This window comes from Anas acuta, chromosome 2 (assembly GCF_963932015.1).
Source record: "Anas acuta chromosome 2, bAnaAcu1.1, whole genome shotgun sequence".
NCBI lineage: Eukaryota > Metazoa > Chordata > Aves > Anseriformes > Anatidae > Anas > Anas acuta.
In genome coordinates, this window is record NC_088980.1 from 70,472,899 (window position 1) to 70,493,203 (window position 20,305).

General features: G+C 37.8%; 2 protein-coding genes across 11 annotated transcripts in view; both read left to right on the forward strand.

The window, feature by feature from the left end:
- Positions 1-3,204, forward strand: part of ECI2 (enoyl-CoA delta isomerase 2) — a 30,478-nt gene extending 27,274 nt beyond the window's left edge. For all 8 annotated transcript variants that reach the window (XM_068670817.1, XM_068670819.1, XM_068670818.1 and 5 more), the window contains 3 exons: positions 559-648; positions 1,700-1,843; positions 2,662-3,204. In XM_068670817.1, coding sequence (XP_068526918.1) covers positions 559-648; positions 1,700-1,843; positions 2,662-2,817 — 390 coding nt within the window. In that variant the 3' untranslated portion in view covers positions 2,818-3,204. The remainder of the gene's footprint in view (positions 1-558; positions 649-1,699; positions 1,844-2,661) is intronic.
- A 4,217-nt stretch (positions 3,205-7,421) lies between these two features.
- OTULIN (OTU deubiquitinase with linear linkage specificity) lies at positions 7,422-19,812 on the forward strand. 3 transcript variants are annotated; one of them, XM_068670825.1, is made up of 8 exons: positions 7,422-7,509; positions 8,197-8,520; positions 11,111-11,187; positions 12,017-12,111; positions 13,309-13,452; positions 15,187-15,312; positions 16,606-16,875; positions 18,158-19,812. In XM_068670825.1, the coding sequence occupies exons 2-8, from the start codon at positions 8,219-8,221 to the stop codon at positions 18,350-18,352; spliced, it is 1,209 nt and encodes a 402-aa protein (XP_068526926.1). In that variant the 5' UTR covers positions 7,422-7,509; positions 8,197-8,218; the 3' UTR covers positions 18,353-19,812. The 3 variants fall into 3 exon arrangements, with proteins under 3 accessions (XP_068526926.1, XP_068526925.1, XP_068526928.1); XM_068670824.1 differs by lacking the exon at positions 7,422-7,509 and adding an exon at positions 7,625-7,874; XM_068670827.1 differs by lacking the exon at positions 7,422-7,509 and adding an exon at positions 7,628-7,874 and having other exon boundaries at positions 8,201-8,520.
- Positions 19,813-20,305: the final 493 nt, after the last annotated feature.

Sequence of the window (20,305 nt, forward strand, 5' to 3'; positions counted from 1 at the left end):
TGTAGTTAAGTTTTAACTTGCAGTTAGGGTATTGACACATTTCTGCCACAGATTTTTTTTTCAAAATTCCATAAAATTTAAGAGAGGATTCAATGACCTGAGTTTTTCAGCAGTAGAATAAATTTAGTATGCCTTCAGAAAGCAAAACTCTTTTTACATCTTAAGCTATTTGGGCTACGCATTTAATAACTTTTAGGGCAGATGTCTATGAGCATCCTTTCTGTAAAGATTTTGCACGTGCAGACTAATTTTACCAAGCACTCCATTCAAATAATGTAATTTCGTCGATGGGAATGATAAGATAAGGGAATTGAGTTATACAGACCAAGTCAGTTCATGTGTGCATTGAGAGGATGAAGCTGTGTTATCAGATGATATTTAAAATCATCAATATTTAAAATCATAATGATTTTACTGTGGTAATGGTTCAAATGTATTTCTGGTGAATTCTTTTACAGTAGAAGCTTTCAAATTAAAACTAAATCCTAACACTTCAGTCTCATGCTCAAGTTGTAAGCCTTGCTTTGTTTTTTTTCTTTTTTTTTTTAATTTTTCCAGGCTACATTTCATACTCCATTTAGTCAACTTGGACAGAGTCCAGAAGGATGTTCTTCTTACCTGTTTCCAAAAATCATGGGCTTAGCCAAGGTAAGGACATCTGCAATATACATGGGACCTTCTGACCTCTGTGTGTTGGTATCTTCCAAATGTTAGAGCAAGTGGAGTCACAACAAGAGTCCTTGAGGAGAACTCCAGTTCACATCTTTTGAACCAAAGATTAAAAAAATATAATGACAGTATCAGCACAGTCACCTTAACACCTTAGACACTTCTAAAGTCTTCCTGCGATGTTGATGGAAGTTTTCTTTCTTATGGCATCCTTCACCTTTCTGAGACTGTTTCTATACAGTGAAAGGTTGTATCTTTCTTCCAGCTATAGGAGGAAATGAAGTAAAGAATGTGTTTTTTTCTTAAAAAACAAACAAACAAAAAAAAAAAGACACAAACAACAAAAAAAAAAAAGAAAAGAAAGAAAATGGAGTGCACACAAGAAGTATCTTGGTAGACTGTCTTTATGAGGCAAGGGAGCAACTGCCAAAATGTCTTCTGCTAGCCTTGTGGGAAGTTAGTGTATTCAGCCATTCCTTCAGACATCAGTGTGATGCAATCGATTTATTCATTTACTTGCAGACCTTTGATGTCATCTATTCTGTTGTAACATACGCGGGCCTTCTTATTTTCTTTCATAGGCTTATTTTCTCTGTCTGCTATAGAAATAAGGCTTTCTTGTTCCCACAGAATAAAATCCAGATGGTTTAAACCTACCTGATATCCTTGCTTATGTTAATATAACGTGTTTCTGTTGAGTAGGATCTTAATCTGTAAGGAGTAGAGCAAGTGCTTCATAAATGTGAAGGCACCAAGGAGCACCAAGGATAGTCTATTCAGTGAGATGTGAAGCCTTCATCCTTGGAATTGCTCAAAACTGAATAGGCTTCCCAGGACTGTGTCCTGCTTGAGCAGGAGGTTTCCACTAGAGATCTCTTCGATCCTCATCTGTGATTCTCTGCCTTTTTCAGAGGGCAGACTGTAATAAGCAAGAGACTAAAACAAATGTGACTTAGAAGCTTGTGTCTTTCCTGTCACATTCCATAAGTCTTGTCCTGTTGACTCACATTCTGTTTTTTTTTTTATTTAGGCAAACGAGATGCTGCTTTTCAATAAAAAGCTGACTGCTGCTCAAGCCTGTGCTTGGGGACTTGTGACTGAAGTTTTCCCCGATGGGACCTTCCAGAAGGAAGTTTGGGAAAGGTTAAAAGCTTATGCGAGCCTCCCCAAAAATGTCAGTACTTTAAATTCTTCTCTATCTTGCTTCTAGCATTCCCAGCCCTCCTGCCAAATTTATCCTGTCACCCTTAACTGAAATAACAAAGCTGAATGTATTTTGCTTCAAGCACAGATCTGTCCCTCTGCTGCCAGGTGACAGATACTTCTATTCTACTCTGCCTGAATTTAATACAATTCACTTTACATAGAGACTCAATGGCTGAAAAGCCTTTAAAAATTAGCAATTTAATCCATTTGCAGGCTAGGTACAGTTTGGATTGCTTATCTTAGCTTTTTATTTTAGCATTAGTTATGTTTAATCAGTTTACCACTGATTCTACAATATTTATTGTACTAACTGTGCACTGTGGATGCTCAAGCTGAAGCTGTTTGACTTTACTTTTTGCTGAATTCAGTCATCCTGCTCACTAGTTTAGGTTTTGCAAGACTACTTGAGTCACAATTGTATTACGTTACGCAGGGCAAGAGAAGATACTTCTGCCAACTCCTGATAATGTCAATTACATTTGACACTGCAGATAGCTGAACAGGTTTCACTTCTTATGCTCACCTACTCTGATTATGAGCCCTACTAAGTAGGCTGCTGTTTTGCTCCCCATGAACCTCCACCTTATTATTACTCTTAGTAATTAAATGTAGTAGTCTACTTTCAGCTTAAAGATTGACTAACAGCTAGAAGGTGCAATGTTAATACAGCTCAGTTTGATTTCTAATGTGTTTATTGTGCTATTTTTAATGAAATCTGAATATATAGAGAACATAACTTCCTGATGTTCCTCACTGCATTCAAATATTTTCCTCTTTCTCCTTCAGTCCTTGGCAGTGTCAAAGCAACTGTTAAGAAGTGCGGAAAAGGAGAAGCTCCATGCAGTTAACAGTAAAGAGTGTGAAGTACTCAAGGAGAGATGGTTATCTGATGAATGTCTAAATGCTATTGTCAGCTTCTTTCAGAGGAAATCAAAACTATAATCTTCACCAGCAGAGCAGTTCACCTTCTGGCAATAGCCTTATCTGCCTTTATCCTTAATAAACTTTCTCTACGAATAGTAATTCTTATACCTTTTGGTGTGGTATACTCTGTACTGAGTACTGGATTAAAACTGTTTAATGAAATTAATACAGCTTTATGTGCCTTGGATCTGTTATGTTTTAGGTTTGGGAAAAAAAGGTTAATTATTCCATAGGCAGCAGAGATGTTTCTGAATGATATTAAAGCAGATTGTCTTTGAAAAGAAGCAACAAATTCAACAGCAGCATATGTTGACAGCTTTTCAGTGATTTCTAATGAGCAATTCTTTTTATTCCTCTATGGAGAAGAAAATACTGTATTATTGAAAAATAAATATAAGTATTTAATTAGTGTTGTGCTGGTCATTACTACTTCTGTTAAACATTCTCAGTGAGAAGGAAAGTAACTTCTGAAAGTGTATTAATATAATACTCTTAACAAAGAAGTATTCCCTTGAGAGGCTGTGTCATAAACTGTTTACCTGGTAGGGATTATGAGCATCTTCTTAATTTTGTTGTTTAGAATACTAAAAATATATATATCTTATTTATATATAAAACATTTTATATATAAAGGTATGTATAAAATATTTTATATGAACCTTATATGCTACTTTTCTCCAAGCTATTTCATGATGTTTTTCACATGAAGAAAACTCTTCAGTTTCTTTTTTATAATTCTATCTGCAGATTTAATGCAGCATAGAATTTACATGGTGCTCTTGCAGCATTTCTCAGGGACCACTGTACAATCTATGCAAATTATTTCCAGTCTTAACTGTGCAACTTATTTGTAGTAACGCAAAAGAATATTCTGAAAAATAAATAAATAAAATAAATCTCTTGGAACAAACAAATCATCTTCAAGGAAAAAAAAATCTGCAGAGACACACTTGTAAATATATAAATGATATGCCTGAGCAAAAATAGCGAATCCCACAACTGATTTATTTTTTCCCATATAATAAATATTTTAGTTGTAACTGATACCTTCCATCAACAGCTGTATTTGTTACGTTTTTCTTCTTGCAGTATGTATTTGGACCAATTAAGCTTCTGTGTAACATAATTATTCAGTAATGATCAAAACTGCAAGTCTTCAGAATGGGCACAATGGAGTATGAAATAAATATTCTAATTTTAAATATAGGGTTTGTTTTTCTAACAAAGTAACAACATGAAATAGATTAAATGTGGAGATAAACTAAATGTTTAAACATTGATTACAGAACAATGCAGACTTCTAACTACTTGAAAACATGTGCGTGTAGGAGGTATCAAGATACAACTCTTTGGAAATGCGGAACATATATCCTAATGCAGGAAAAGGAATGGTACCTTCAGAAGTGTGTGCCACATATAGGAGTAAAATGTAGATTTTATGAATTATGTTGTTTGTACTGGAGTAAGATATTTAGTTATTTGATGTTATTTCAGTCTGGATAATGAGCAACAGCAATAAAATGCAAATTGTCTGCCATGCACATTAATTCAAATCCTACACGTTCTAAGTCTTCAGACTTTGTGGTTGAGTCATAACTATCTTAATGACAGGGGATGTAGCAAACCTCTGAAAAGAGAGCACTGATAAGGAACAACATTTTATGTACTGAATGAAGCACTGTTACTTTGTTCAGGTGTATGAATTATACTGTTCTGTTTCATCAAGAAACAAATTATTAGATACAGAGTTTATTCGGACAAAACTGTGTTTATGTGCTCCAGACACGTTCCACTTACAGAATTAATTTATAGTACTGTCAGGCTCTCGTATGCTATTCTCAGACTTTCATCAGAGGGAATATATCAGTACACCATGAAAAGATGGCTTTATAAAATGTCCTCTGAGCTCTGTCATCTGGTAACATTTCACTCTGGGCTGATAGAACTGGGTAAATTTCACTGTATTGATTATTGTCAGAGTTGTACATTTCAACAGTGCTGAAAATATGGATTTTAAAATAAAATTAGGAACCAATAAACAAGGGAAGTGGATTTTGACAGTACCAGGTACGTGAGAAGCAGGGAGCACATCTGCATGGACAGATATCCTACTGTGCATGTTCATAGAGTTGCAAATAAAAAGTGAATATGCAAAGCTAACAGGATCAGCAAGACTTGGCAACAAAAGAAAGCCAAGAATACCAACCAAACTGAATGGAAACAAGTAGCCTTAAAGAAAGAACATCATCTAGGATAACCTGTTGGAACTAGTTATTTACATAAATTGTCCTTGAGCAAAAACAAGTTTCATAATGCAGAAATTCAAACAAAAGCAGTTGTAAGGATTCTGTAAAACTGTAAATTCTGAACATAACAAGCTGAAAAAAAAAGGGGGGGGGGGAGGAGGGAGAGAGAGAAGGTTAAAAATAATACAGTAAAACAAACAGTCCAAAGTTAAGAAGATCAAAGTGCATTCTTTCTGCACAAAATGAGAGCTAGAGTGAAGAAAACAAACAGGGTATCTAAATGGATAAATGAACTCATGAATTAAGGCAGACTGGAATCTTTTCTTGGCATCGGTCTCACTAACAATAATGGATACTGAGTTTTCACCAAGTTAAAAAATAAATATACAATGTTAGAAAGTGTTTAGAGGATGCCTGCTTGGACAGGCTGACAGAAATGATGGTGCCTGCAATGTAGAGGCTCTGCATCCTGAAAAAACAACAACAAAAAACACCACACACACATACAAAAGGGTCTCACATGGAAGAAAACTTCAGGACTTTGCACTCAAGCCCTTTTGGTGTTGAACTTGGTGGTACTTGTTTTAAAAAAAAAAAAGTGTGTTGCTGTGTTTAATATACTGTATTCTAGGCATATGCTATACAAATTCCTACTGCAGGTTCATTATACCTGTTTTTATTTCCTTCAACTTTAAATAATTTTGTATTGTTCCACCCTCTTCAGCTGCCAATGTATTCAGCCCCTGAGAAAGGGGGGCTTTATGCAAGACAAAGTTATTCTTTGAATCTCTAGATCTTGGAAACCAATGACTAATACACAGCTCTTTTGCCACATGTTTGTGAAATGTCATGGAAATTCCTGTTATTTCCAGATACTGTCTACCTATGATAAACCTAAAAATACCTTTGCTAAGACAACAAATTTTACTTATGCTTGTCATACGTTGTTGACAAGAGGCAGAAGCCTTATGCTTAGTATTTTACATAAAGACTGAATTGACAAATATTCTTTTGAATTACCTTTATCAATTCAACTACAGAACATACCTAGTTTGAAGATTATTAACTTTTTCCAGTTGTTTTTGTGTTTTCCATTAGGTGGAGAGAGTGGACTTTTCTATTGAATTTATTTATTCAGCCAGTGATTACATTTGGATTTTTTTTTTTCACCTAATGCAAACACAAAGTTCTATCAGGAACATGACTACTCTGGGGATTTAATTTTTGTCTTTTTGTGATGAAAAGAAAAGAAAAAGTTATGTGATTGACATAAACCACATCTGTAAGCAGATAAATACTAAATGCAAAATAAATTCAAGACTTATAAGACAGCCAACTGTAATGACTCTTAAATGCTACTCAATATAGATTATTTTAATTAAAGGAACACAGGAAATGGGTACATTTCAAGTGGACTAGCTTTTGGAAGAGGAGTAATTCTCAAATGCCCAATGTGAAACAAGAATGCATTATGAGTCAAAGCAGTAGGTCAAACAGTTGTTCAAAGAAAAACATTTTTCAAAGGAGATACCATTGTCAAGAGCAATCCAGCACAGATTTAATCTGGGAAAAGAAGAGCAGTGATTCAAAAAAAAAAAAAAAGGTAATGCTTTTTTTTTTTTTCTCCTCTCAAACATTCATGATAGTTCTTTGTGTCTCAATAATAAAAGAAGCAGGATTATTTATTTATTTATTTATTTATTTATTTATTTATTTACAGAAATGTCCATCAGTTTTATGTGACTTAAAAGTGCTTAACATTGCAAATTGCTTATTGTCATTTTGTCTTTCTATAGGTCTTAATTACTACCTAACCTCCTGTCAGAATGCTTGTGGTTATTTTTCCCCAGTCATGGCATAGCTTAGCATTACACAGAGAATGCATATTCATGCAAGGAAAAATGAATTGCTGAAAGAAACGAACGAATGAATAAATAAATAAATATTTTTTTCCCTTGGCATTTCTGGTCCTCATTTCAAGGTGGAGTCCCTCCAAAATGCTCACTTAAATGGACTTTTTTCTACCAAAGGTGGTCCTATTGGGACCCAAGAGTTGGACTTGATCCTTTCAGTTTCTTTCCAACTTGGGATATTCTATGAATCTATGATTTTTCTACCTTTTTACTGTTCTGAATATTTCTTGTTTTTAATAGTATTGGGTATACTTAACCGAGTAACAACAGGTATTGTAACTTTGATTGCCCCGCAGTGTGCTAAGGCCAAGGATTTCTGATACTGTACGGCTTTGTTTGAGATAGGGTCATTAAAAACACACCCTGACACCAAGGTCTAGGCTTGAATCAATGTTTATTTATTTATTTATTTATGTTCTGGAGGAGGTGCTTCCTGCCTCTGACAGACTCCACATGACGGCTGTTATCTGTGCACCACCTTTACAGTGCTGTCATTTTACAGGGGGCATCTGACAACTTGGAACGCAGCTCCCTCAGTGTATTTAAAAGCTGTAAGGGAAGGTTCACGCAAATCCTTTCACTTCGCGTGACGGCAAGCCTTTATTTGGCACTTTATTGGGAGGGGAGGAAGCCCCACTCAGCCCGTGAGGGACGGATTCCCACCATGGCCCCCCTCCTCCCTCACGGGGCCGCGGCCATCTTGGCGGCCGGGCGCCCCGCATGACGCCGCTCCAGCGGCGCCGGCCCCGAAGATGGCGGCGGCCGGGGCGGGAGCGGCGGCGGAGGGGGGCAGGAGCCGGGGCAGGCGGCGGCGGCCGCTGTAGGCGGGCGGTGGGGTCGCGGCCGGCCCCGCGGCCATGAGCGGCGGGCGGGGGGCCGCCTCCGGCCCTCCGCGGGGCTCCGGGGCGCCGGGAAGGTGAGGGGGGGGCGGCCGATGGCGGCGGGGAGGGAGGGGCGTGAGGGAGCGGGGAAGGGGAGGCGGTGTGGGGGCTGCGAGCTGGGCGCGGAAGGAGTTAAATAAAGTCTTTTATTTAAGGATAAAGGGCTTTTAAGTGAAGAGGGGAATTTGGAAATAGCTCGGGTGCTGTTACCAAGTTATTCTGGATTTTGTTCCCCCTTTGAGATAATATAAGCAGTCTCTGAATGCTCAGAGTATAAGTTAACTATTCAAATATCGTAACTTTCTTAAAATGTGTGTTCCACGGTGAGAAATTCACGCGTGTCCGCGTTCCCCAAAGCCAGGATAGCTCCCCGGGGAGGATGGCAGCGCCTCGCAGCCGTGCAGCCGGGGCGGAGCAGCCGCAGGTGGCCGGGCGCGGCGGGGGAGCTGCGGGGAGAGCCCTGGAGCCGCCTGGAGAGCCCGGCCCGGCAAACGCGGCTGCTGGGCAGAAAGGGAGATCTGCGGGGGAAAGGAGAGGAGAGTGTGCACGCAGAGGCACCGGGGGACCTGAGGAGATAAGTAGGACTGCATCGCTTGCAACAGAGGAGGATGCTTCAAGGAATTGTGAAATGTATTTACCTGCCTATTGTCATCCTGCAGCAATGGAGATATCTCTGGACAGGTGAGGATTTTTTAATACGGAATCTTTTTCCCATAAAAAAAAAAAAAAGGGAATTATGAAATTTTGCTAAGAAATTCACTTTCACAGATTCCAATGGTGTAATCAGTCTAAACGTCAAATCTTGACATGGCTTTTTTAATCCTATTTCATTAACTACTGCTTGTTTTCTGTAATAGCAAAGACTGTATCTTGTCCCTGTTATTTCACTTAATGTGTTTTATTCAGAAGTCAAACTCTTTTTCTAAGTCTCTTGCCTTACAAGAAATAAGGCTGAAGTCAAAGATGTATGTTTATTCCAAACTTATTTCATTCTATTTTTTTCATTTTTTTCATTCAATTGTTCTTTTCCATCTGTTATTTTCACTATTGTCAAATATTGTTCTGATTAATGGGAAAGGGTTTAGTTCCTGTGTTCTTGGTTCCACAGGTTTGCTTACCTGAATAATCACTAGGCTAGAACGATGCAAAGATGCGCGCCCTTCTCTGAAATGAAAGTGTCTGTGCAGATGGATTGCACCTCTTAGCTACCTTGATTTCACAACAGCTCAGATAAATTGCAGTGCTTTGTTTATGCTGGGTGTTAGCTGTCAAGTAAACTGCTAATGTTGTTATGTTATCAACTCCCAGAAAGAAAACACTAACATCTGTAGGAGGAAATATCACACTGCTAATTTTACATCAAACTTCTTTGACCTCAGTTGACCAAGATGACCGCTATTTTCTCTTAGTAATCTAAATTTCTATTCAAGACTGTATCCCAAAGCAATGCTCCCCCCAGTCCCATTGGATCCCTTCTAGAAGCAGGCTCGTGCTCAGAGGATGAGGCTGCTGTGTTATATTTTAAATATTTCATACTGCATTTAGCCTGTATATAAGCTAGGCTAGGGATCACTCTTGTTGCTGGGTAACAAGTTCTTATTTTTCAATTTGTATTTACAAGGTTATCAAGTATTCTTGAAACTCTTCACAAGCATTGTTGGCCCTGAATTTCTGGTTAGAAATGAGATCTGGTGTAGAAATTAAGGTTTGTCCAATACCACACTGTTACAAGGATAAGGACTTTGGATATGTATCTCTGAGACTTCTCAGCAGATAGTGGTCTCTAATGGGGGACTACGTCTATTGTTTCTGTTTTTAAGTTATAGTTTTTTAGTATTGTTACACATCAGATTTCAAGCAGCTATTTGAGCGTCCAGGAGACCCAGCTTGAAAGTTGAAGGTTGGAAATTTGAGTAAAAACTAAACTGCACCTTCACAGGATGCACTGTAGGTGACAGTTTCCTGGTATCAACCTGTATTTGTCTTTATGTTGAACATTTGTCTTGTTCTCAAGGGAAATATATGCAAATGGGATAGGAATGTTACTTTTTTTTTCCCTTCATAAGAGAGCTAATTTGGAAATAAAGAAAAGGAAATGCAGAGCCATGATTTACCAATGTATTATTTAAAATTTAATGAGAGTAACTTACCACCTGGCTACCCACAGCCTGTCCTTGTGGTTTTCCTAACTGCTTGTCCTCCTTCCGTTGTGGAAGATGAGGCAGGGTCACTGCCTTTATTTCTTTTTTGTCTTTTGCAGGCAAACTGGGGTTTTGAGTAACATGTTAGAAATCACCAGTAGTAGTGGGCATCGAATAATAATCTTACACTTTTTTTGCACATGTACTTTCTCCAAAATACAAGCTTTCAATATAACCTTCTCCTGTTAGTGGTAAGTCTAAATGAATTAGTAATATGTTTGGTGATATACTTTTTTCCAAGTATTTTAGCTGTGAAGAAACTTATTTTCAAAAGCTTATTAGGTGTTATTATTGTCCAATCAAGTTTAGAGGAGTGTGTGACTTACTGTCTTTTTTTCTTGAATGCTGCATGAGCCTCCATTCCTTACAGTCATGGTCACACCTCAGATTTGAGATCTCTTCTTGATAACACTGGATTGTGCACAGAAACCATGGGCTTTGAGGCCATCTTTTCCTCCGTTGTGGTTGTAACTTGAGTTCTGAATATGTGCATATAGATTCACATGGAGACTCTTAACTCTTAAGACAGCATACTTCGACCAAAAAGCAAAAGCTCATGTTATGGCAGAAACGTTTGTCTGGTTGTGAATTTTTTGTTTCAAGTTGGTACCATTCAAACCAGCTGAAGATAGCTGGCTGCTGTTTATCATGATGTTCTGATGCCTAATAACGAGCAGAATATGCAAGTTGTTCAGCCCCTGTGGAATAGAGATATAAAGCTCTTGTGGGTAATATGTTTTTAGTTGCATGCACAGGTTGCAGTATTTGTGTATACAGATTAATAGAGCATTTTGGCTTTTATTGTTTGTTAACTTATAAAAAGTACAATTATAAAGGGGCTTTAGCATTCTTGTTGTCTCCATAGAACCAGCAGAAGAGGAATTCCAATAGTTTCATTACTACTATTGGTGTCATAAATAAGAGTCTTATGCAAATGTGTAAGAAGGAAATAAAATGAAATTGATATAGTACTTGGAGAAAGACATAAGTGTTTGCCTGTGCTGATAAAAAGGGGTAAGTTACTACAAGATTTGTGCTGTTACGTGATGTACGTGTCAATTTTATTGTAGTGAGGAGGACATGTATCGTGATGCAGAAGAAATAGAGAGAGAGAAAATACTACTTGGTTGCAAGACAAGTTCTTCAGGTATGTTTGAACTTTGTGTGGTGTTTCAATTACAGCATTACAATTAACTAGCACTAATTTGTAACGATTCAAGACCTTCATTTCCAATGATTTTTGTGCGTGAATGTCTGTGCAATAGAAGTTACTTATTGTGACTGATTACATTGTACACTTCTAATTCACAAAACTATCACTTTTACGCAAATCTAGTTGTTCTGTGCATATTTTTTCTTTGTTTCTATTGTTACTTTACGAGAGAATGTGAATCCATTGGAAAGTGCTGATACAGCCTATGTTATGACTGTTGTGTTTAAGAATTACTGATTTATAGACATTATAGAAGCATCTGTTGCTGGGCACCCCTGATAACCTTACTCCTATTTGTTTCGGAGCAAAGGCTGTTGGGATTCCAAGAAAACCGTATTTTTTTCTTCCCAGTATGTTCAGAAAGACCTGTTGTCTTTCTGCCTTATTGTTTGGCTTCTGAAAGAAGAGGAGAAACTTCAGCTGAACGTTTTTTCTCTGATTTCTCTGCAAAGATAATGAAGAGTACCTTATTAATTTATCTCTTTGTCAGTTAATATTTTTGGAAGACAGGAGCAGAGTGTTCTCTGTGTTGTTGAACTAAGTCCTTATTTTTGTTCACTTGTCATTCTCGGAGCAAATGGCTTTTCTGGCTACAATACTAATAGCTACATAGTAGTTATATGTTAGGCTGCCAGTCTCTTTGTGCACCAAGGTGACTTTAAGGGGATAGCATGTATTTAGAAGTGTAAGTCATATTGCTTTTTCTATGTTGTTCTGTTTCACAGATCTCCTCAGTGTAATCTTGCATATTCTATATTGACAGAATATAAACCAAGTGTTGCACCCGAAATGGATATCATGGAGTATTGCAGAAAAGAATGGAGAGGAAATACACCAGTAGCGAAAAGGATGAGAAAAGTATAAGTTATACGTTCTTATTTTTATTGGGCTTATTGTTTGTATTTCTATGTTCCATAGATTGTTTCCTCTCCGAAAGACATTTGAAACAGAAAATGCAATAGCAATATTTTTCAATGTCTAGTCATAGAAGTGGCTAACAACTGGAAGATGGTTCATACTTGTTCAAAATGTATTTTTGGCAAGGATACTCATGGTAATATTAAAATAAAAATCCTAGACTGTTCTCCATTACGGTTTTCAACTTAAATTTGGTTTATTGACATGAAATGGTAATCACAAGGACTATTGAGATGGCAGAGCAGCTGGCCATTTTTTTTTTTCAGAAGGAAAGTAACTGAAGTAGGTGAATGACTTCGTTTTTAAGATGGGGAGCTGATGAGGATCAGGCTTTTTCTTTTAATTTTTCCTTAATCTTTTTTTCTGTAAGTTTTGGACACCTGTAAATTAATTTTGAGCTAGGATGTTATAAAATAAAGAAGACCGGTTTCAGTGTTCTTTGCTTTGTTTGAAAGGGTGTTGGGTGAGGAACTTAGTGGTATGTATGAATTTACCTGAAATACTTTGTGTAAATCAAAATATCCACGTGTCATCTTCAAGAGGTTAGTAAGAATAGAGATATAGAGCTCTGGATCTTAAATGAGCTGTAGAGACACATTGAGCTTCAGAATTTGCATTTCAGTGTTGCACCCTGTTACACATGTATGTCTGGGAACAGCAGGGAGGGGACAAATGTGCTGAGACACGTCAAGGTATTTCAGTATAAACACACATTTTCCCTAAGGCAAAAGCAAGCTACATGTGACATGCATTGGGTAAAACGGCGTAAACTACTGCTGAAACGTCTTGTAAGCATGCTGTGTTTTTAGGTTTACATTCTCATGTGGATTTTATTTGACACCTAAGTAGGCTAGCTGCCCACATCTCAAAGATGCTTCTGCAGTGTAGTCAAAGAAATGCCACAACCAATTATCTATTTCAGTTTCCTTGGTTTCTTGTTTGTTATTCAGCAGAACTATGAAAGTATTTTTTCAAAGCATAGTTTGATATACAAGCATATGAACTTTCAAAGCATATCGTTTTCATTTGGATGTTACTACTCTAATACATTTTATGATACCAGTGCCTTGAAATATCTTGGTACCTTGAAATGTTTTATTGATGCTTTCATGTTATTTGGATTTTGTGTTTTCCTAGGGATATGAAGCAGTTGCTCAGAAATTTGCATCAATAAGGAGAGTACGTGGTGATAACTATTGTGCTCTCAGAGCAACTCTGTTCCAGGCACTAAGTCAAGCTACTCAGCTACCAACCTGGCTGCAGAGTGAGGATTTTACTAAGGTATGTGTCAAACAGATCAGACAGTAGGGATTGTTTGTTCTAGCCTGTTGGATAAATTTAACGTTTTATTTCCCTGTTACATGCTCACTCCTTAATATTGCTTAAACTAAAAAGTGGTAGTGTTCAGTTGTGTTGTAGATTTATAGCAATAGCTTCAACCTGGAATTGAGTCCAGGTCAACGTAGTTTCCAAGGTATAATGAATGAATGTTATTATGCTGACTGTAATGTAACTTGCCTGTCTTTATTTTGATTTCTTCTTAGTGCATATAATATGGCAGTGAAAGGTTTCCCCTAAAACACCTGGCAGTAAAAAAATTACAGAGAACTTATTCTAAGCACCTCTGGAAAAACATCTTTTTAAAATTGCCATCTATTTTTGTATGCTATAGATGTTTTCTCTAGAAATTGGATTAACAAATTGGATGCTGCAGGCTTTTCAGAATGTGTGCAACCTGTGTCTTAAATGTTAGTTAACGTACATATGTGAGCAACTCCAATCTGACATGAAGAATAGTCCTTCTGGAGCACTGATGGGTAAACACAGTGTGTTTTGTTAAGACTAGAAGAAAAATATTCTAAAAATTGTCTTGTGTCAACAAAGTCTGTTGGTGCTAATTGTATATGGAAGAAATATGTAAGAAACTGCCTATATGAAAGCGGCCTGCTTCAGGGGAGTAAGTTGCCAGTTACCAGGTTGCTGCTAGAAATACAAATGATGAACCTCTGACACACTCGGTTGTAGGCCAGTGTTCAAGATCAAATGGTAATATTCTTATCACCTTTCTGTATAACTCTGTGCCATTTTAAAATTTCTTACTCTGATCATTATCTTTACAAAAACGTCTGATGTTTAATTACTGATAAAAATATTTCTGTGAAATGTTTCATACTGCAGCAGTACATCGTAAAAAGTTTTCCACAGCCAGTGTATCCTTCAAGAGGAGCATAAAAGCTCTTAGGTGAGCCGGTGTAGTATGTGAGCAGTACAAAAAATTGTTCTGAGGCTAAAGTATGATTTTATGCATCAACTAATCATAGAATATCTGAGTTGGAAGGGACCTACAAGGATCCTTAAGTCCAACTTCTGGGTCCCCAAAGGACCACCATATATAAATAAATAAATAAAAATCAGACCATGTGTTCAAGAGTGTTGTCCAAAAGCTTCTTGAACTCTGACAGGCTCAGTGCTGTGACCACATCCCCAGGGAGCCATCTTCAGGTTGTTCTCTTCCTTACAAGAAACTTTGTGTTCTAATTATGTTCCCTGAAAAAACAAAACAAAACACAGTTCTCATGTTCTGGACTACGTAGTTCACACTTCACAAAGAATTCTGGTTTATCTGGTGGATGTTACCATCTCTTTAACCTCTTCTGCTGTTGGTTCAGGGAAACTTTCAGACACAGTCACTGTTTTTTGCAGTTGGAGTTTAAAAACCAACAAACCTTGAGTAACTTCAGGTGATTTTTTTTTTTTTTCTGTTGCTTATGTATTGGTTAGATGAGGGAACAGTAAGCAGTTGACCAGTATTGTGACCATTAGCCAGCAAGTATTATCCAGCCAGTTGTGTTCAGTTGTGGTAATAGCATCGCATCTATTCAGGAAAACATAAAACCGATCATTTTAAGATGAAAAATATCTTGTATCATATCTACACCTATATATTCATGTGTAAGGTGGTATTTCTTTCAAGATTTTTTGACTTAAACTGCCTTTTCTTTTGTCTACTTCCAGCTTCCCGAGAACTTGTTGAGCAAATATGACTGGATCAAGCAGTGGCAGCTAAAACAGAAACTAGGCAGGAAGATGGGAGAAATAAGTGATGAAATAAAAGAATATTTAATGCTACTAAGGAAAAAGGTTGGAAAAGTATTTGTTTGTGGTCACTTGCAAATAAGAAAAATGATTGTGTCGATAGTAGTATATTACTTAGCCACATTTTGCCCCTTTCCCTGGCCTTCTGAAACTCTGGAATCTATGTAAAACTCTTTAGTTACTCATATTTGAGTGTTTATGCATATTCTCATTTTCAAAGACTTTTAAAGAATATTTTGTAGGCTACATCCAAGCAGGTTGGAATTAAATGCAGTTTTGGATTAACAAGCACAGGTAGCCAAGAAATATACAGCCTCTCTCAGAACAGGGAGGAAAATATGATAAACCTTGTGGATTGAGATAAGAACAAGGAGATCTCTTGTCAGCTACTGTCATGGGCAAAACAGACTCAGCATGGGGAAAATTAACTTACTGCAATTAACAATTAAAACTGGACTAGAGCAATGAGAACTAAAACCACCTTATTCCTATCCACCTCTTCAACCTTCCAATCTGAGTGGCACAGGGGGAACGGGGAATGGGGGCTGTGGTCAGTCCCTGATGCTTTGTCACCTCCGCAGTCCCTCCCTGCCCCTGCTCCCCATGGGGTCCCTCCCATGGGATGCTGTCCTTCCACAACTGAGCCTGCGGGGGCTGCCCACAGGCAGCAGCTCTTCAAGCACTGCTCCCACACGGCTCCGTACCACGGGGTGTCCCTCCTGCACAGACCTAGAGGTCTGCAGGGCTTTTTCTCACTCTCTTCCAGCTGCTGTTGCCCAGCAGGAATTTTTCTTTTTTCAACCTGCGCTCCCAGAGGCCCACCCAGCATCGCTCAGTGGCTCAGTTCTGGTGAGCAGCAGGTCCCTTTTGGAGCTGGCTCTGATTTGACATGGGGCAGCTGCTGGGCTCTGCCCACAGAGGCCACCCCTGTAGCTCCCCATGGCCAAAACCTTGCCACATAAACCCAACACGAAAATATGCATTCTGAATAACTGAAATGTAAAGAGTATGAAAAAATGTAGGATTTATGACAGGAAACAAAGAGCCTGTTGCCTTTCTCTTTTGAAAATGTATTTTGCCACCTTGTAACGATTTCCAACCTCCCAGTGTTTTGCTCTTGTGAAGGACTAACACAAAAACAGACTAACCCAGCTTGACCTTGACAGAGCTACACCTGTGGGAATACTCTGGGATGTTTTTTAAAAAGATACAGAGCCTTTTTCAAATTAAATTCTGAGTGCATATGCTCAATATCTGACGATTCACAAGTGGCTTTTTGCAGCTCCTGCACAGTGATGGCTGTTGATACATGTTGTGTTTGTTTGTTTGTTTCTACAGTGGAAGTATATAAGCGAAATCAAGGGTCCTACTGAGAAACAAGAAGCATGTGATAAATTGTTTAAAAATGAAGAGGAGGAGTACAGTCTGTATGAAGCTCTGAAATTTTTGATGCTTAACACAGCGATTGAGTTATACAATGATGATAAAAATGGAAGGAGAGTTCCTGTTTTCTCATGGTTACTGTTTGCACGGGATACGTCCAGCAACCCTTGTCAGTTAATGCATAATCACTTGAACCAAATAGGTCACAGCGGAGGCCTCGAACAAGTAAGGAGAGATTGTTTTTACAGTGTTATTTTTCTGCTTGGAATTTTCAGTGGTTTAAGAAATTGTCCAGCTTTTGTTAATCTGATCTTTCATTAGAGAAAAAGTATAGTAGAACTTTTTGCTTGTACAAAAAGTCTGTAAAGGTCTTTTAAATGCTGATTCTTTTGTGCCCAATGACGCTTGGGTAACATCATTCTTTGGAAGTATGATATTCTATTCATAGTAGCAATTGTCTTAGTCTCTTAATTGTTAATTTAGCTTTTTAAAAATATGATAAAAGATAACGCTCAAGTGATGAAGACCGTGTACGGTACATAGACGTGCTGGTTCTGATAAACTAATGGCACTAATGCCTTGTATGTTGCAGAAGTGATATGCATATCACAGAGGCACCCCAGAACAAAACCTAGCAGTTAATGAGATGAATAGTCTTAAAGACTATAGAAACATCCATTTTAAAAATCCACGTGGTACAGCAATTAAACTCAGTAGCTTAAAAACACTAAGAGCATGGGAGCATTATGTTTAGTTTATGTTTATTGGCTTAAAACTCTGGTAACCCTGTCATAGATGAGACAGGTTGCTACTACTGTTGAATTAGCTGATGGCTTGCAAAGATGAAACTGCGGTGACTTTTTCAGCAGTGATGTTTTTGCTGTCCAGTTTGGTCTGTAAGTAATGTTGTGGAATTTCATGCTGACTAAGCTTAGATATTTCGGTAATATTTGTTGTTGTAAATTGTTATTTAGGACAGGGTATGCTTGTCACTGTAGTAGAGAAGATAGGAAGAAGCTGGAAAAGTCTTCTGAATTCCCATTGATATCTATGGGCTTTGTAAGGGCTTTCCATCTGCTGTTTATTGGCTAGAAATTCAGAGTACCCACAGAGAGGGAAGGGTTTGTTGCCTGAAGCCAGTTCTTGTCTGCTTTAGTGACTTAATGGGATGTGTATAGCTATGAGAGACTGTCTTTCCTACCTGCTCACAGCAGCAGGGAAATGGGATTCTCTGTATAAACCAGTGTTTCCTAAGGACTCGTATCTTACTGTGACAATTTTGCATCTGAAGAGCTCTATGTTAAAGGCACTGTCATAGAGCTATCTATGCAGCAAGTTATGAATGGCTTTAACGATCAAGATACTGAACTTGAGGTGCTCACATACAGGCATTCATGTTTCTCATATTTTAAAATGATACCCAATCAGTATTAGTATTTTTATAAGCAATATCTTGTAAATCCATGTTTGGTTTGACACGCTGTATTTCTGCTTTTTTCCAATGTAGGTGGAAATGTTTCTCCTCGCCTATGCTCTGCAGTACACCATCCAAGTGTATCGACTGTATAAGTATGGTACGGATGAGTTCATCACACTTTATCCCAATGACCCAGAGGAGGACTGGCCTGTGGTGACTCTCATAACTGAAGATGACAGACACTATAATATTCCAGTCAGAATGTGCCAAGAAACTAAGTTATAAGGAAGAGATTTTTAGCAGACACACCTGTGCTTATTGAGGTTTCTAGTGCTGTTTAGAAACAGGATGGTGATGAAATCTGTGTTGTTAAATCTGCAACAACTTGAAACCCTTGTTTTAGAAGTTTACATCTGAACTAAAATATCAAACAGATTCCATTCTAAGAATAAATGAGTAAAAATTTTGGAAGCATGGCTTGCTACCAAAAAAAAAAAAAAAAGTAAAAATACGGAAACTTCTGCAATCTTTTTTTTTTATTATTATATTTTTATTTTATTTTGAAGGGCTTACTCTGAATAGAAATGCAAAAGCTATAGACTTCTTTCTTTTAAGAAGATGTGTGAGGCTTTGTAGTAGATGAGCTGACTTCTGCTCTCTGAAGTAATGAGGAACTTTTCTAGACGCTTAAATTCATCAATAAGCTGACAGTGTCCTGAGTGATTTTTGTGGTGCTGCACAGAAGCAATTTGTGTAAAACTTGGGTCTCAGGAAGCAGTATAATTCTTTTGCAGTTGGAATTTTACATCTACCATGGTTTTCATGCCGTAAGAGAGATGCTTATTTAAAGTTTCCTAATGCTTTGGAGTTTTTTCCAGACATGAATATTGCATTTAGAAGCCAGACATTTGTTGCACTGAAAATGAAGGGCTCTTCTGTTTTAGCCCCTAGAGAGGATCGTGGCAGTGGGACTTGATGATAAAGCAGTATAGACCCTGTTTGTTAACAGGTGATGAATTCAAAATTGACACAGAATTCTGTCCTCGGTTACAATAGCTGACAGGAGGTGACCACCATGTGCCCACTAACTTCCGTGTCTGTTAATGTTACTGTTTCTGTAACGTTAAGCTTTACTGGTAACTGCTGTGGAGGACATAAAGGTTTTAATTCACAAAGGCAGTGCTGTATGTGGAAGTAAATTTATGGTGTGACTTCTCCGCTTGCTGGAGGAGCAGGTAGGAGGTTCTGTGTTTCTGCTTTCTGTTCAGAATTCTTTCAGCTGAAAGAATACAGAATGTGTTATGTGCTGCCGTACCTAAAAGTAAAGAAATACAACCTTCGCCTTAAACTGGAAATACGCCCTACAGATGATTCTCGTACTACAAGCGTGAGGTTGATGAAATGCCAGTCGTACACAGATCACCTGGCTTCTTTTGGAAGGTCTTATGTAAAAGGGATAAGTTTACAAAAGCTGCTTTTTATTCAACTATTCTGGAGGAACCGATATGCAAAACTTCAAAATCTTCTGGTTCTACTGAAAATTGATGTATTAATTTTTATTTATCGTGAAAGATAATGAGAATGTGTATTCACTGCATTCTAAAGTGTTATTTAGGTGCATCTTAATGTGGTCTGTCATGTACTTGGTGTTGGTTGTACTTCGCATTGCAAAGCAACTAGCCTGGTCTGTTCCAGAAAAGTTTCTGGGAGCTACAAGAAAAGCAAAATAAATTCATCTGGCAGTATCTTGTTTGTTTCTTTCATGCTCTGTTTTTGTCCTTAGCTTTTTATCTTTGAGTTTTTAATTTTGAAGTCCTTTTTCTGATTATTTACATTTTGAAAGCTGCAGAACGTAGTGATACATGTAATTACAAGTAATTATTGGCTTGCTGCTTGCTTATGGATAGAGGAGGAAAAAAAACCCACAACCTGTTATGCAAGTAACACTGAAGGGGGAAACTAAAGTAGCTTTTATAACTTAATAAACTGGTAAGATAGTTACACTTCTGATTTAAATAACTGAAATAATCTAAACCTTGGTGTCTTTTAATTGTCACATTTTTAACATCAAAATTAATCAACTGCACCATTCTCTGCAAACACATCCTTGTCATACAGCTGGAGCAGTATGATGTGCAAGGCTTTTTAAGAGCTGGATTTGCAGGTGTTATGTATGTAAACAATTCACATAGCTGGCCTGAACATTGACCCAAGAACTGCAGCAGCGAGCACAAGGTA